The following is a 17,407-nucleotide window of genomic DNA, read 5'->3' as shown; positions in this document are numbered from 1 at the left end:
ATAGGTCTAAACTTAGAACAGAATAAAAAAAATCCCTATCAAACAATGAGAATCAAGAGTGAAAAAGAAATAGCTGAAAGAGACTAAAATACATCAGGGCCCTAGAGGAGTTATTTCTGAATTCCCTGCACATACGACATCATTCATGAAGAAGGCAATGGTACAAATATAGCATAAATGTCGTCTGCTCTAGCTTGTAATTTAAAATGCAAATGCTAATGAGTGAACTGGTGTATCAGTAGAGTTAATAACCGCATGCCTAGCACAGGGGCTGCATCCAAAACACACACAGAGAAGAGACAGACACCATGTTCCAATTTAAAAATAAAAACACCCAAATTAACCCTAGAAAAATCACTAGCAGATGTACAAGCTCAGGAGAAGGAGGCACACCAGGGCAGGGAAACGGGAACTTCTCTACCCATTGTAGACGAAGTAGTCAATTTAAGTAACTTCCTACATATAGTGAAGGTAAGCACGGGAGTTACTAGGGTTTAGTCAGGACTACTGTTGCAAAGCACGGATATAATAAGGAAAAACTACAGGGAATCCAGAAAGCTTAAACAAAGTTTCTCCAGAGCCCACTTAGAAGCCTATAAGCCAACCGTGAAGGGAGCCATATGTCCAGGACTCAAAGGCTACTGAACAGAGATGTAGACTTCATTTACTTTATCCTAGGCAAAGGGTGGTTAAAAAAGCAAAAACAAAACACACACATGCGCGTACACACACACACACACACACACACACACACACACACAACCAAACTTAATAGTCTGGGTTAACATGGTAATTTAAATAAATGGGGGAAAGTGCAAATGGCGAAAGAACACGACAGAGAATGTAGTTGTGTCTCAGATGTCTCTCAGATATGAAAGGAACTTCTGTGAATTGTTCTTGCTCCCACAAGTTCTGTGCTTGGCAGCCCTACATCAGAATCCGGGACCAATCCCATGGCAGTGAGACTAAGGGCAGATCTTTGGGCTTCCTTGGAGCCCCACATACATGGGGCCTGAGGATATGTATCATGGGGCCAGTGGTTCTACCCAGCTCCTTGAGTAAACACCTGTGGCGTCCACTCAGGGGCAACACAAGGGTGTGCTAGGGCCAGCTACCCACACCGGGCACCTAGTGTGTTCTAATTCTCATGTTAGTGTTAGTGCCATTCATTCAAATTTTATATCAAGGGCCAGGCACAGAGTGGCACAGACAGTCCACCAGGTTGGGGAAGCCTCAGGAAAATTTTCTGAAAGGAATCCAAGGTGAGCAATGATCTAGGGTTTGGGGGCAAAGATAGTTTTTCATGATGAGGAACTATGTTTTTTTTTTTAAACCCAGTCATAGCTCTGCTTGAAAAGGGGATGTGAGAGGTGGTTCCCATAGCAACCAGGATGAAGTCTTATAGGCAGTGTGTACTGTTCACCCCGGGGCTGCCCATTACCAGATTTCAAAGCATTTCCCTTTAATTTCAAATTACCACACCATTTATACGCCCTCTCTCGCATCCAGGTCCTGCCATTTTCTACTATTAGGCTGGCCAAATAGACACCCCACAGGGCAGGGGGAGTGGAGAGTAGCCCAACCCTGGATGTTGCTGCTTACCACCACTACTACTAAATGGCTGCTGGCAAATGCCAACAGGCTAACAAGATGACAATGAAAACCCACACTGACATGTACTTTTCTGGTAAACACAAGGACGGAGTTAGAACGGAGGTATCTGGGCACAACCAGAGACAGGTGCTGGTACTGGAAACGCTCCAGCAGAGAGCAGCTTCCCAGTCCCTCCCCACCAGGCCCACCAGGCCCACCAGGCCCACCAGGCCCACCAGGCCCACCAGGCCCACCAGGTAGAAGGCAGCCTACATAACCTGTAACCGACCCAGAAAGAACGGTCAAGTAGGAGCGGGGGGAGAAGGAACAGAAAAGGAACCCTGAAGGAAAAGCTCCCAGGTCTGACCCTTTTGTACCACTCTACTAGCTCTTATTAGCTTTGCATGGAATCAGTCCAATTCCCATCCAGGATATTTTTTCTCTTGTCTCAACTATTATTAAAACTCAAAAGCATCAAGAGTAAAAACCAACAGTAGAAGGCAAAAGTCCAAAGATTTGGGAGGAAAGGATTCTTTTCTCTTAATTTTGACCCATCCATCCAGAGGGAGTGAATGAGCCCATCCCGTAACAGCTGAGGATAAATCAACATCTTTCTCTTCTTGGCACAGAAAACCCACCCGAGAGGGCGAGGGCTAAGCATCCCAGTTAGGAGGCTGCGCCACCCTCGGCAGTCTGCTGGGCTCCACAGAAGGTTGTGCACCGCTAACATGCTTCCCTTCGGTTGCTGGTCTCTAGACAGGCTGGCACAGAACTGCCATGTGGGCCTTGCTGTCTCCCTCACCTCCAGGTCCCAGCATCATACTAAGATAAGCAGACCAGTCGGATGGAAATAATTAACCAGGAAGCAGGAGAGCAGAGCAAGAATTTGTCTTTAAGAGTCTTAGCTCCCAGGTCTGTGACTGCCATTAAACCATGCTGAACAAATCTTATTTTTATTGATGTCTTTATTTATTACTGACTCCAAAAAAAAAAAAAAAAATTGAAATGGCTACTGAATAGACTGAATCTCTGCCTCTGGACCCTGAAATACCCATTACATCCTGGGAGTCTCCTCTGATACCTACGACTAGTCCTCAGGTCCTGGCATTTCTAGGTCTCTTACCGTCCTGCTCACTCTCCTCTGATCCTTCTGCAATCTGCTGACATCCTTCCTAAAAAGGTGGTCCTTGGATGGAGTATCATACCCTAGGCCTCCCCTGCCTTGCGCTGAACCAGCACTCAGCTCCACTCCTCTTTGGATGTTGTACTGCTGGGTTGTAAACCAGGATTGCCTTAGCCTTCCTGACAGTATCACAATGTACATGATTATTTTAGAAAAATCAGGAGCGGTTTTCATTTGTACAGTTTTTAAAGCATGCTTCCCCTACTCTTAGCCTTCTTAAGCATGTATTTTTTTCTTCATGTCTATACATTCTTTACTTCAGTAGACACAACTACTTTGCTTGAAGGCTGGAACTTATGTATTTCTAAATTCCTAGCCAATGCAAAGTGGAAATAAATTATTAAATAGCCATGCCATTGAATGACCCACAAACATGATGAGGCTCATTCTGGGGATGATTCATGATCTAAAGGTGGGATATAATCAGGCTATCTTGGTAGGCCTGCACGTTCATCCACGTGACATGGCTGGTGGTATCGTATACGTGCAGAGACCAGCAGCCGCGGGGAGAGCACTCACTGAACACTCAATGGCAGGAGGGCAGTGAAGGAGGTTTACGCGCCTGTACAAAACCACTTCTTTCAGGCTACTCTTCCTGAGAACTAATAATATAGGCTAAGTCGTTTTGCCTAGATCAATCACACCTAGCTTGCCAAAAGAAATGCTCCCGATCTTGGATGTTCAAATGCCACCTCTCTTGTGAAGTCTCTGCCATTCCCCAATTAATTGTTTTTTTCCTCTGCACTCTCCTAGTACGTTGCCTATGCTTTTCACAACTCCTTTTTATTTTTCCTTGCTCAAGTTTTGCACATAGCTGTCTACACTATTAGACTAAAAGCTATTCAGGGAAGCAGAAACTGTCATATTAATTTATGCATCGCCCATAATCTACCTATCAAAGACTGCTTTTTCTTATAGTGGGCTTACAAAATCTTGGCCTCATTAAAAAAGGCTCCCCTAACCCGTTTATTGCGCTAATGTTTTCCTCACGAGTGGCCCTCCAGGACATCCTGACATGAACATAATTCATAAAATTCATACAATGGTATCTTTAAGAGTGAAGAACTAGTGCAGCTCCAGAAATGGGCATGTCAAGCTGCCCATTTCCGGTACTGGGACCCAACTGAAAGCAAGTAGGCGGTGGAGACAGAACCAAACTGGCCACGTCCCAAGAGAGAGAATACCCCACTTTACAAATACCCATTAAGTTGCAATTCAATTAAAGCATCTGAAAGGAATTCATAAGTATCAGCAGACCCCGTAACTGCTTAATTAAGGATAGAAGCCCAGCAAACACAACCACGTAACAGCCTGATTCATTAGCACCTCTGTGATAGCAGAATGGGATTTCTCACTCAAACATACATCGGTTTTAATTGTGTAATTTGGTGAGGCACTGGTAATCAATGGGGATCCACCATTCCTGGGGCCAGGAGATGGGGATGATATTCCTGTTCACCTTCCCTTTTCTCTCTCATTTGAAGTTTTTGGTCTACTGAGAAACAGACAGTTGTTATTCCTATTAGAACTGGTTGTGGAGAAGAGGCGTTAAAAAGAAAGGATATGAGCTACTTTACTGAAAGACATTCAGGGTGGAAGGACACACGGTCGAACCTTTAGCTCACCCACCATGCGCATCAAAATTTATCAAACCTTAGATATCTAGAAACTTTTTTCACTGCCTTCCTTGTCATAATGCAGCTGCACTGGGAAGTTGTAATCAGAGAGAGAGAGAGAGAGAGAGAGAGAGAAATTGAAAAATGCCAAAGGGCAGGCAAAGGGAAGTCTCATTTTCTAGTCTTGTTTCATATGACTAGGTAACTGGTTAATTAAAAGTCACCTACTGTGATCTACATGGGAACCCCCTGCCAGGTGGCTGCTGCCTTCTAGGTGATTTGTACCATGAGTTCCAACCAAGATGACTGGCATCCACACTCCAAACCTACCCAAGTCCACAATTCCTCATACATATTGCTGTCCTAGCTTCAGGAACAAGGAAATGCAAATGGGGTGAGCTCACTGAGTTAGCGAAAGATACCAAATAACCTGATATAAGACTACCTGGATTACTCTGCACTGCAACCTCAAATTATTCTTCTTTTATAATTCGGGCATTTGTTTACCAGCACTACCTGGATACTTGGCTCTGCTTAGTCAACAGGACTACATGCCTTTACCATGACCCAGATACCCCAGAGCTAAGAAAGTCATTCAAAATGAGGCAATGTACTATAAAGGTCATAGCAATGACACACTCTCCATGCCCACTGGTGCCATTAAATAAAAATGTGAATCAAAGGCTAAGTGATCTGCAAATACGTGCACCTCACTTGTCCCTTCAGACAAGGAAACTAAAATGTGAAACACATGACAAGTGAAAAGAAATGAAAACCAAAGAGTGGGGGTAAACTGCTTTTGTTCTAATGGAAGGAAAAGCACGGAGTGCACTAAATGCTGGATAGGAAAAAGGATGCTCTTAAACAAATGCAGGCTGCCCAGGCATCTTGGCTTCTCTGCGAACTCAAGACAAGACCTGACTGTGATCGCCTCCGTGAAAGAAATAAGTATGCACAGGAGGAGGCCACAGCAGCAAGCAGAGGGACCGTCAACAGTCTCCGTTCTGATGGTGTGAGGTCACCTGCTCACCGACCAAACCTAAGCCAGGTGCTCAAAGGACTAAAGGGCGATAGCTATCAGGAGGCACTGACCTGTTAGCTACAGCTGACTTTGCCCAGCCCCACCTGCCATCCCATCTGACCAAGCAACCATTCCGCATACAGGGGTGCAGGAACCGTGACAGAAAGGCCAGCTGGCTTGGGCCAAATGCCACTCCCTATCAAGCTGCGGGGCCGTCTGCCCAAAAAAGGCCACATGAAAATGGAAAGTATCCAGCCCACCTTGAAGTCCAGAGGGCTCTCTGAAAAGGCTGGGATTAATGAGAGCAGCACATATGGGATTGCTGAACAATTCCCTTGACTTTCCCCTTGAGAATCACAGCGCAAACTCCCTCCTGGCTGCAGAGAGACATTGTTTCCAGCAGAAAGCCATTTTTCCATGATGTAGGGCACATCCACCCTCACCTGCAAAGCCGTGCAACGAGGTTCACTGAACCAGGTGAACTGCCCCACAGTGTGAATGTTGCATCTGTGTCTACACCCACGTTCAGTGTTCTTTGTAGTTGGTGTCTCAGGGGACCAAGGGTCCCCTCCTCTAAGGACACTCCCTCCTCCCTGTTCTCTATCCATCTCGTTCCTTCGGTCTCCTTTAGGTCATTGCTCTGCTAATAATTTCCTTGCAGCCTTTCTTCATTTCTTGTCCTCAGAATTCATGCATGAGTGCATCTCATGCTCCCTATGATATTTTCTCATCCATGCTTTTCATATCCTCATTTGCCAAGAAGATTTTGTTAAGTTTTACCTTCTGTAATTGGTGTTATGAAAACCACCCGGGGGGTGCCTGGGTGGCTCAGTCAGTTAAGCATCCAACTTTGGCTCAGGTCATGATCTCACAGTTCGTGAGTTCAACCCCGCATTGGGGTCTCTGCTGTCAGCACGGAGCCTGCTGCAGATCCTCTGTCCCCCTCTCTTCCTGTCCCTCCCCTACTCACAGTCTCTCTCCAAATGAATAATAAACATTAAGAAAGAAAGAAAGAAAGAAAGAAAGAAAGAAAGAAAGAAAGAAAGAAAGAAAGAAAAGAAAGAAAGAAAGAAAGAAAGAAAGAAAGAAAGAAAGAAAGAAAGAAAGAAAACAATAGGTATACTGAATAGCTTCTCCAATTACAAGCCAGGTTCTGTTCTAGTCTTGAGAAAGAATTATGGTTATAAAAGCATTCAAGTCGCTGACATCCTTAGGTTGTTACTGTGACCCTTTAGCTTTCATTTTTATGCATTCCTTTTGCATTCTCTGTGAGAATTTTGTAACGAGCACTCTATTTTTGATTTTGTTCCTCATTTCCCACATTTACACCCTAATCGCCTGTAATCTGACTTTAGCTGAATCAAGTCTGATGAAATCGCACCGACAAAGGTCATCTGTGACTTACTAATTGATAAACAGTATAAAACTGCTTCAAAGTTTTTACCGACTTGATATTTTAGGTAAAATCTGACCCTGCTGACTCCTTGGAATTCTTTCCTCTCTTGGCTTCCTGAACATTACTCCCAGGATTCTCCGCCTAATCCTCTGACCACCAATTATCTGTTCCTAAAACCAATTCTTACTTTCGTGTTGCCCGTGCTGGTGGACGTCCCAATGTGCCCAAACACTCGAGCCTTGGATGAGTTACTTCCCTCCTACCCTCAATGACACCCCCATTTCTGACCCCCCAAAATCCAGTCCTTCCCTGAATTACCAAGTCTTTCTCCTAAATATTATTCCGACCTCTCCTCTTCTTCACTGCCAGATTTTAGGCCTCTACCCACCCCTCTTGCTTCTTAACTGCTTTCTCAGCCTCCAGCCTCATTTACTCCAATGTATTCACCAAAATAAACTTCCTTTAACACAGGTGTGAGCATGTCACTCTCTTGCTCAATACCCTGAGTGACTCTGCAGGTCCACGGTATATCCCATCTGCATTCGCACCCTCATCCCACCCGAACCCCTCAACTCTTCATACTCCACCAAGACCAAAGGGGTCACAGTTGTCTGACACACCGAGATATATCAAACCTCTACACCTTTGTTTTTAGAACGTGGCTCTTCCTCCTTTGCCCCTCCTGTGCCAGCACTGCAAACTCTCATCTGTCCTTCAAAACACAGCTCAGGTATCAGCTGCTCAGGGAGGCCATCTCTGATCTCTGTCTACGTAACCACTTATTCCCTCCTCTGTATTACTTGTGTGCCTTGTAAATACTTCTCTCACCTAGTGCCCAATACTGCAGTTTGTCTGCATGTCTGTCTTCCCTCTAGAGTGTCCTGACACCCAGGACCACGTCTTACCAGGATGTAGAGTTGCTTGCTCTAAACTCAAAGGGAAAAAAGCCAGGGGCCTTTCCTTCAGTGAGCTTTCTGCTCATTCAGCAGGAGGCTAGAACAGTAACTTTCCTTGGTTTATTTCCATTTCGGGTAGGTCAGCGTCCCCACGGTAGAGCCAGAGCCCTGTGCACTCGCACTGTATAAGTATACCATTCCATGTAAGAGTTAAGAAAAGCTCTACTTGTGAATGAATTCACCAAGTCTTTGTGAGAGGAAGGGGAAGGAAACATATTTATGGGATAATCCACTTTATGACAGGCTTGTTCTGAACTCTCTGTACATGTCATTAAACCCTCACAAAAATCCCAAGAGGCAACAAACACTCTCTAGTTAACTGAAGTGTAAACTCAGGCTTCAAGGGAGTAAAAACCTCCCTGAAGTCACCTGCTTGTGCAGATTCAAACCGAGGCTTGCATGCTCTTACAACTTTTCACCGTCCTGTATCCTTGCTAGGTTTCTAAAGAAACCAGAAGATGCGGAATATAACCGCATATAGTATGGCAGGAGAAAACTGTAAAAGCTTCTATTTTATCATGTATTTTCCTTGGTAATCTATCTTTCAAAATATATGTTAATGCAGGCACTGTCTTTTGAATTGCTAAGCTTAGAATAATGCCAAGTCCACACAGGAACTGGCTGCTGCAGAGGCGAGTGACCAGGCTGCATGAGTCTGGGTTTCAGTGGGTTGGAAACTGCCCCAGTGAACACTCAAGCAACACATATTCTACTATACATATATAGCAGGACAATGCCTTTCTGGCAGGTGGCTAAAGTCCAGAACAGTCAAGCAAGACAAATGCTCCATGGGAAAGAAAGTACAACCAGAAGGGTTCTGCGGAAAAAATCCAGCCAGGATAGGTCTAAGCTCTGAGCCGGCTCCAGTCAGGTCGTTTTGAGTTTAGAAGCCAGAGCTTCAATGTTTTCTTTCCCCTATAAACCCGTGGCCAAGCTTCCCAGAAAGAATGATCCTTTTTCTCTTGTTCACCTCAGGGATAAATCCACACTGCCAAAGAGGACACTTTTGTTTTGTAGGTACAGACAGAAGGAGAAGCTGAATATATACTTCAAACTCTGTAACAACAAGAATTCACTGATAAGAAACTTCTCCGCTCCGGAAATCTTAAGCAAAGGGCACAGATGGCCTCCCTCACACACTGCCACACTACCCCTCGGTGTACCCCTGCCACACTCACAAGAGCACAGCCCTCCAGTAAGGTACGGGTTTGGTTTGGTCCTTCCTTTCTGCAGCTGCCTCTGAGCTTCATGTTGTACTTCAATTAGTCCCTTCAGAAAGCCTGCAGAGCTGTGCAGTGATCATTACCTTCTAAAGAGTATGAGAGAGAGCCTCAGCCAGAAGTGGCGGCCCAGCAGCAGCAGTGAGCGTCACGGCCATGTGTTTGGTGAGTGATTTATCTCACATAACAACCCATTTAGTGAGGGCCTGGGGGAGGCCCTTATCCAGAGAAGAAACTCTCGGTGCCTTCTAGGAAAAGGAGGCTGAGGCAATCTGGCAGGGGACAGCAAGTGTGGCTCCCATTTCTCTTCCCCCGTGACAAATTCTACTCAAATCCAACAGAAGGAGTGCTGAGGGAACAGAGTAGCAACAGAAAAGGCGACGTGCACCAGGAGGACACGGCGGAATATGTCCTTTGTGAGGGAGTGAATGCTTGTGTGTACAGGAGTGGAGTGTGGGGCGTTGAAGTAAAATGACACTTTCTCTCAAAGAGCAGTCTCTGCGAAGTACTCACTAGAAATAAGTAACTTTATTATCTGCCATCAGGGAAGAAATAAAGCAGTCTGCTCCTTGAATGCATAAATGTAAATTGCTCGAAGAGCACAGTTGATACAGAGTCTTACTGGGTTGTGAAATATTAAGCTACTAGAAGAAAAGATAGGGTAAGAGAGATGCACGGTCAGTCAGCAAAGAAAGGGTGGCTTGCCCTTGCGTGTCAAACTTAGTGCGACAGAGAAATACTATAGATGCAGGAGTCTGCGAAGGTAATGTCATGTCTGAGTTTTCACAAAAGATTTGGATCCTAACGACACCTGAAAAGAATAAAAGAGAGACAAAGGGCACTGCCTAGGGAGCTACGAGGGGAGGGTATGTCAGCCCTTTGGGTGATCGCACACGACTAACATGACAGGCGTTGTCTACCCCAGATGGGAAATAACCACTGTGCGAATTCCATCAAGATTTTCCTTTGTCTGGAATTCCCTTCACTCAGGCTGTGCAAGGATACATTTTTAAGCTACTTTTAAGCTACTCTACTCTTCTATCCTGTGGTTGGTAGAAATGAGGAACAGGGAGAGGGCAGTGCTGGGTCTGCCGTAACAGAGGGGTCAGATCTACAAATTTTGTGTTCACATCTCAATTAGAGACTAAAACACCCAGATGGGTTCAAGGTCCTATCCACAACACAAGGGAAAGGAAGGCACATGACCTCCATGCAGGACTTCTGAGCCCCAGGAAGAATTATCAGGACACAGAACACACAAGACTTACCCGCAAGCAAGAATGTGATAAGGCAAGTTTCCTTTGGCAAATACAGCTTGAGACGAGAACCACTGAAGACATATTCCACCACAGCTTCCGAACGACCTGCCCGCTGAAGGAAGGGCAGAAACTGCTTTGCTTTTTGGGTATCCTGGTGGATAAAAGAAAAGAATCGTTAGAAAAAAGTAATAGAATCTGAGCAAATGATTCTTTCTCTCTGTTCTAGGGCAGAAAGTCTGGCAGACCACAGGAAGCTCGTCGGCAAATAACCCTAGAAGATCAGACTATTCTGAAACTACGACATAGGCAAGATACCCATGTGATGTCGACAGAAGAAATATAGTTAATCAGAGGCTTCCAGAACATTCCATGTGCTTTCCTCGATTCTGTTCCTATGCACTCAATGGATACACAAGTTAGGAAAGTGCTTTTAAATGAAAATGTCACTCCTCACAGGATGGAAAAAAGGGCTTTTCTCCCTTCAACATAAATTGAGGGGAGAAGACCAATACTAACGTTCCTTGGAGGTTAATTTAACCTTTAATTATCATTAAAAAAAAAAAAAAAGTGACTCCCAGGCTGTTACCAAAAGCCCCTTCCCAAGAAACTCAAAGTAGTTCGCCTTTAATCTTCAGTAGGTTATGTTGATTCAGAGCTCACTGTTTTTGAACGTGAAGAGTGCAGCCTTCTTTGGGTGCCTGTACAGCAAGGCTTATTCTACAAGCTTTTCAGGGGTGAGCTGGGACCTGGGCACACTGTTCCTGTTCCCAGCCTGGGAAATCTCTAACAGTAGGACATGTTCATGGGGACCTATATCACATCAAGTCAGCATGAATAATTATAGAAACAAGAAAAACACACAAAACTGCATAGCACTTTAAAACTTTTTTCATGCACAAAACACAAAGTGCACGCACTCTACTGTCAAGAGTAGTCAAGAGTAACCAAATCACGGACATTTTGAACCTCAGAGCTATCAGCTACAGAACTCAGCTTTCATTCTCTCTCAAGCTAATTAGACAAATGATAGAGTAAGCAAGAATCAAAACATCACACTGCATGTGCTGGGGGAATAGTCCGCGGATGTCAGAATTTCCAAGGTTTTCAGCCCAGCCAGCAGAACTGGCAACTCCTTCTGAGGACAGCAAGCTCTGCACACTTTCCTGACTCCTGCGACACAAGCAGTCTGCACTCGCCAAGCTCTTCCTTTCTAACTCTGCTCCTAGCAACAGAGCTATTGTATCTAAATTAATGCACATTAGATAATGAAAATTTAACAAGCCATCAAGTATTTGAGAGCTTTCACAGCAGCCAAAGGGGGCTCCTCTCATTCAGAAGCAGTGAGGTAGGCTGCGATGAAAACAATATTTATAGTAATGAGATTCATCCTTCCCTTCAAACAGATTCTCAGAGAAAAGGAGAGACAGTCATCATTCTCGGTGTCTCTAATGGCACACTGGTAAAAGGTAAGGTAACAATGAGCTTTAGTGGGCTGGGAACTCCCCCAGTGAACACTCAAGCAACACATATTCTACTATACATATACAGTGGGACAATGCCTTTCTGGCAGTTGGCGGAAGTCCAGAACAGTCAAGCAAGACAAATGCTCCATGAGAAAGAAAGCACTACCTGATTAAAATCCTTTTGCCACACTAGTCTAAATCTGGGACATTATTCATGAGCTGAGCCAGTAAGTCAACAACAATTATCAAATTGATTATCGCAAATCACGAGGCAACTTAACGTCTCTGAAGAGAGGGCCTTTCCCTTCAAAACTGCAGTCATCTATATTTTTCAGAAACAGACTTTTGCTCATTGTCTTATGGATGTATTTATCTGGAGGGAAAGAAAGGTGCTTATAGGAATAACAGCAACACACACACACACACACACACACACACACACACACACGGATATTAATACAAAAAGAAAGTTGGAGCAGACTCTCATCCTATTTTGCTAGAGGATTACCTACTTTATCAAGAGAGATAATTTCTCAGACCGGGAACCAAGGAGAAACAAAAGGTACCTGACTATCAGCCATGTAATAAAACAAAATACATGTTCCTGACTCCTCCTAAGTTTCAATCTACAATTTAACAGTCCTAATCCAGAGACAACATATGGGAAGATGGCAAAGAGAATGTGACATGCCACTGATTATGACAAAGATTAGAAGTGAAAGCCAAAGACGACAACTGAAGGCATGAAAACAAATTTTAAAAGCCTACCACAACTGTCCGTATTTACTTCCAGAGGCCAAACTGCAAGACAAGACACGGAGCTCCCTTATCCTCTTGAGGCAAGTGTTCCAAAGGCTTGAAGATGATATGCCTATGAACCACCCGTTAAGGGAAAAGATGGAAATTTTATTCAAGTTCATAGATTTTTAAGAATAAAAAATTCTTATAAAGTCAACTAAACTGAATGTAAGCACCGGAGGATGTCAGCTCTTTCAAATCCCCATCCCAGGCAGACAATGGTGTCTGTCTTTCCTTGTCATCTCGACTGCTTCCTTTGCTTGGCATGTTCCTTTTCAATACAAAAATTCTTAAAAACCTGAAAATTTGTTTCAGTGGCTCAAATGAAAAGACTGGTAAGTCAGACTGACAAGTTCCCTCAGGTGATGTAGCCATAAACCATTCCCTGCCAATTTAGCTATGGGATTTATTTATTTTAGAAGTTCTGACTGTTATCACCATAAAATTGACTGAACGTGACTAAACTCTGGCTTTCCAAAGAGCCCGTGCAAGTACGTACAGCCATGTGCTTTTCAGTCTTTCACACTCCTTTCTAAGGTTTCAACACTAGGTAAGTAAGAGAAACTAGATTATGAGGAACAGTAAAATAAAGAGCAGTTTAGGTCCACTGAGGAGTTGAAGATGCCAGGTGGACCTTAAGGACAGTAAAGTGAGAAAGTTCAAATGACACCATTAACATGACATTTGACAGTCTCCAATAATCCTGAAGGAGGACCTAGTGAGATTTAGTGAAACCAAAGGTTTCTTTATAACATTGTACTCCAAAATGTATTTTTAAATTTAAAAATTATAGGCCTCAGATTTAAAGAGATAACAACGTTCAGACTTCTGGCACAGAAGGCTCGTTTCGAGGTAAGAATATTCAGTATCAAATACTTCTGTTTTGAAGTCTGGTTGCAGAGACTCTCATCCTCAGGTTTTCCATGTTGTGACTCATGTACACGAGGCCTGGGAATCTACTTGCCATAGTTACCTGGCCTGACATTGGCTCAAGGCTTTGAGAATCCAAGCAGATAAATTAGCTATAGTTTTCTGTACCAATATTCCCCCCCACTGGTGTAAATAATCAAGAAGCAACTGTACTTCTGAGCAGGTGGGTCTTTTTTTGTTGCACTGCTAGTTTTCACATTACCTGTGCTCCAAAACAAAACATACATAAGCATTTTCCTGTAATCCTAGAAAAGCTAATTTTAGGTTGCATTAGCTACATTTAACTTGCTATCGTGGATGGCATCTCTTTAAGGAATGTTTCTGCCTCCTCAATAAACCTTGAAATTGAGAAAGTAATGATGCAACAAATGTGCCTGTGGTGACTTCATTTCAAAGGATGTTGATATCTATACCTCCAACTTATAAGAACGGGGTTTGGAATGACCCCAAAGAAAGGCAGGATGACCCTGAGGGAGAGGGAAAGGTTATAAAGACACCATCATTATATACTCCTAGGCTGTCCTCACTTCCGGCCCGTAAGGCTAAACCTCTTCCAAATGCAGGCACATATGTCAATGCCTGTAAGAAACTCCCTTCAGCAGTTAGACTGCAACTTGTCTCTACAAAGTACCTGCGCTGTGTAAGCAAACACATTTAAGATCATTTAGTACAATGAATTATCAAGTTTGGGAGAGCGGGCAGGCTGGGGGCAGAAGAGGGCAGGGGCAAGGCAGGGGCAAGGCGCATGGCAGGCATAGGACAGCTCCACGGTACACTACTCAGACACCCGCGGCCTCTGCATCCTAGAAGAGCACAATTTAGATAGATCGAAGTTCTGTGAATTCTGGAACAGGGTTGAGGCTGTCAGATTGTACTAGAAGTTTAGCAAAGTGAATTCTAGGATTTTTCCACTGAAAATATCCATAGAGTAGGCATTAACAGTAACAGTTACTGGCGAGAAGCAAACATCCCAACACACAAAACAGTGCAGGGAAATGGGAATCAGAGTAAACCTATTAGTTAACCATTAATCAGGATTATCGTGAGCAGGTCTCAAAAGGGAACTGCTAATTGGTTTTCATCATCACAGTCGCTCTTAGATTAACATCACAGCAAAAAGAACTAAAAACAAACACGTGTAGAGCTTATTAGGGTACCGAGGGGGTGCTCCACTAGCGGTTGAGCAACTCAATTTGAAAGAAGCCCACCAACCTGACCGAAGCTGCCTGACTTTCGCCCCCTCCAGCAAAGGAGGACTCTGCGGGCTAAAGGGCCCCAGAGCACAATGCTGTCTGGGTGCAACCAATCATAATACTGAAGTGGCAGAATCTGTGTATACAAAAGAACAGGTAACAGATACAGAGGGAAAAAAGAACGGGGAGATCAGAATAGCTAAGGACAGGATCCAAGCACACTCACGTTTTAAGGCATATTGTGACAACGCATCGCCACAGATATAGAACTTTTCAGGGCTCCTCACACCAGGAGGATTTTTCCTGCAGCTGTGTGGAAGACAAAAAAGTAGTACATCCCCTACTAGAAGGGCAAGAAAGTCATCCATCACTCCACACTCTTCCTCTTTCTCACAACCTGGGCTCTACGGCCCCAGTTGACGTTTCAATTCACAGAATGAGGCTATGGTTCTCTGTGAGGAAGCAGCTGTACGTACAGAGCGATAATCTCTAGATAAAAATGGGGCCCCGGGGGAGATACTTGGGAGTGCCATCCAGCTCCAACATTACAACAAAGCACTTAAAATTTGCAACCAACCTTCCCTGGTTGGTTATTGATGTTTCTTGGTGAGGTGTGTATGAGGGAACCGGGGGCAGGAACATCAGTGAGGTGCAAGTTTAACAGGAATGAAGTGAACATAGCAGAGAACCTAGAGAAAAACACTTTGACTAGAACACAAAATTATAAGGAAACAAGAAAAAAAAAAGGCGCTACAGCCAGGCCATCAATAATCTTTCATTAAGTGCTGCCTGTAGTTTATAGTTTCTCACACTATTTACCTCCTTGGCACTAAACCTCACTCAGGCCTCCAACATGGCAGAGCGCAGGAGAAACAATGTCTTGTGCTCTGGGCTCCACTCCTGGGAGCATGAAGCAAGAGGACAACTGCAGGAGCACCGAGCTGGAAGACAGCTTTGAGCTCAGGAGGCTGGTGCTCCAATGGGTGGCACCCTCAACAGAGAACACAACCTTCCGTTTTCCTCCCTGACTTTAACCCTCTACCAATTATTACGTTAGGACGACCCGGCTAAGCAAAGCTTCCAAACTTGCAAACCAAGGACAGATCAAAGGGCAGAAGGAACTTCTCAAACTGTACGAAAGCCGCAGAGCATGTCAGCGCAAGTGTGGCTTCATGTCCCAAATATGGAGGAAAAGATATTTCTCTGCAATCAGACTTGAAACTTTAAGGATGTGCCTGTCGCCCTCAGGAACCCTGCAAAGGACAGGTGTCCATAAATATTTCTATTTGCTTGGTCTTGTCTACCACCTATTTTTTTTCCCAAAAGGTCCAATACTGATAAAAGAAAGCAGCTCTTGGTGATGTGCTTGGTGATGAGAAGACACTGCCTGTGCTTAGAAGAAAAATGGGCAAAGCAGCATTCTGATGGACAATCATGGCAGCCTAACTGAGAAAAAAGTCAAGTCGCATTACAGAAATAGATTAGGGAGCCCCAGAATATTGTCTGGACTTCATCCGTAATCACCTCAAGCTGGAAATAGCTTTTAAGCTCCCTCAACAGGGGATGGAGAAACCAGCTGCAGCCCACTCACACAATGGAATGCTACTCTGCAGTAACAAGGATGTAGTCAACAACATGGACGGATCTCAAAAGCATGGTTCCCTTTATGTGACATGTCACGAAGTTAAGCTGTAAGGACAGAAAGTAGATCAGCGGCCACCAGGGACTAGGGGAAGGGCTACAGGATGACTCCCAGGGGACAGAAGATTTTTCTGGGATGATGCAATAGTTCCATTGTCTTGACTATGGTGATGATTACATGTATTCATTGGTTCTCAAAATGTACATGTTTATCAAAACTCATAGAATTAGATACTACAAATGATACATTTTAGGTATATAAATTATACCCAAATTTTAAAAATGAAAAAATTGGCCTAGACTATGAAATATTTTAATTTTTAACTTAAGAAAACTTTTTTCCCTAGTCAAAGAATTTGTAAGTAGCTCAGGGCAACCAGTTCAAAATGAAACACTTGTTATGCTTCAGATAAACTACTTTATCTAACTATTCAATGAATTAAAGTATTTTTAAAAATTCAAGCAGAAAATAGTTTAGATGAGACAAATCATGGGGTTACAGGAAGGAAAAAAAAGTCTTATCAGTCTCCCAAAAGCAGCATAAGAAAGTATTAATTCTTGGGTAATAGCTAAAGGAAAGCCTGAGGTCATCCTCAATTGGCTATACAGAGGAAATGTTTTGTTCAAATAAAGTACTACTAAGTACATATCTCCATTGACATTTGTTTCCTACCTTGAAATAAAATCATGTGATATGGCTTACTGTGAATAAAATAATATCCAATTCTCTATCAAATGAGAATTCTATACTGGCTCAGAGATTATTCTTTTATTGAATGACTTTCAATTTCCCAAATTTAACCAGCTAAAATTATACTGTGATAACCATTCAATTTAACCTTTAGAAATGAAGTCATTGCCTTTTAGTGGAAAAATCTGCATTTTTATCATCAATAGAAAATACAACGCCCTTGGCTTATTCTACAGGACTTTTTTCTTTTATGGACTGTAAGTTTAGCATAGAAAGAGCAGATGGTGGGAGAAGTAACTATTTACCTAATTAGAATAAACTATCAACAACCCAAGGTTGCTTTTATCTGACCTTCAATCCACTTTCTCTAACTTGGATGAGGTGTGGAGCCCATGGAGGCGGCGTACCAAGGAACGTCCTTCCTCAAGTCTGCCGGTCCACAGAACT

At 43.6% G+C, this 17,407-nt stretch overlaps 1 protein-coding gene across 2 annotated transcripts in view; it reads right to left on the bottom strand.

Moving 5' to 3' along the window:
• The window catches only part of SND1 (staphylococcal nuclease and tudor domain containing 1), a 423,196-nt gene that overhangs the window by 141,400 nt on the left and 264,389 nt on the right, over positions 1 to 17,407 (bottom strand). For both annotated transcript variants that reach the window (XM_042923831.1, XM_042923837.1), the window contains one exon: positions 10,254 to 10,395. In XM_042923831.1, coding sequence (XP_042779765.1) covers positions 10,254 to 10,395 — 142 coding nt within the window. The remainder of the gene's footprint in view (positions 1 to 10,253; positions 10,396 to 17,407) is intronic.

The sequence above is a fragment of the Panthera leo genome, chromosome A2 (assembly GCF_018350215.1).
Source record: "Panthera leo isolate Ple1 chromosome A2, P.leo_Ple1_pat1.1, whole genome shotgun sequence".
Taxonomy (NCBI): domain Eukaryota; kingdom Metazoa; phylum Chordata; class Mammalia; order Carnivora; family Felidae; genus Panthera; species Panthera leo.
Note: the sequence above shows the minus strand (reverse complement) of the source record. Positions and strands in the feature narration are given on the sequence as shown.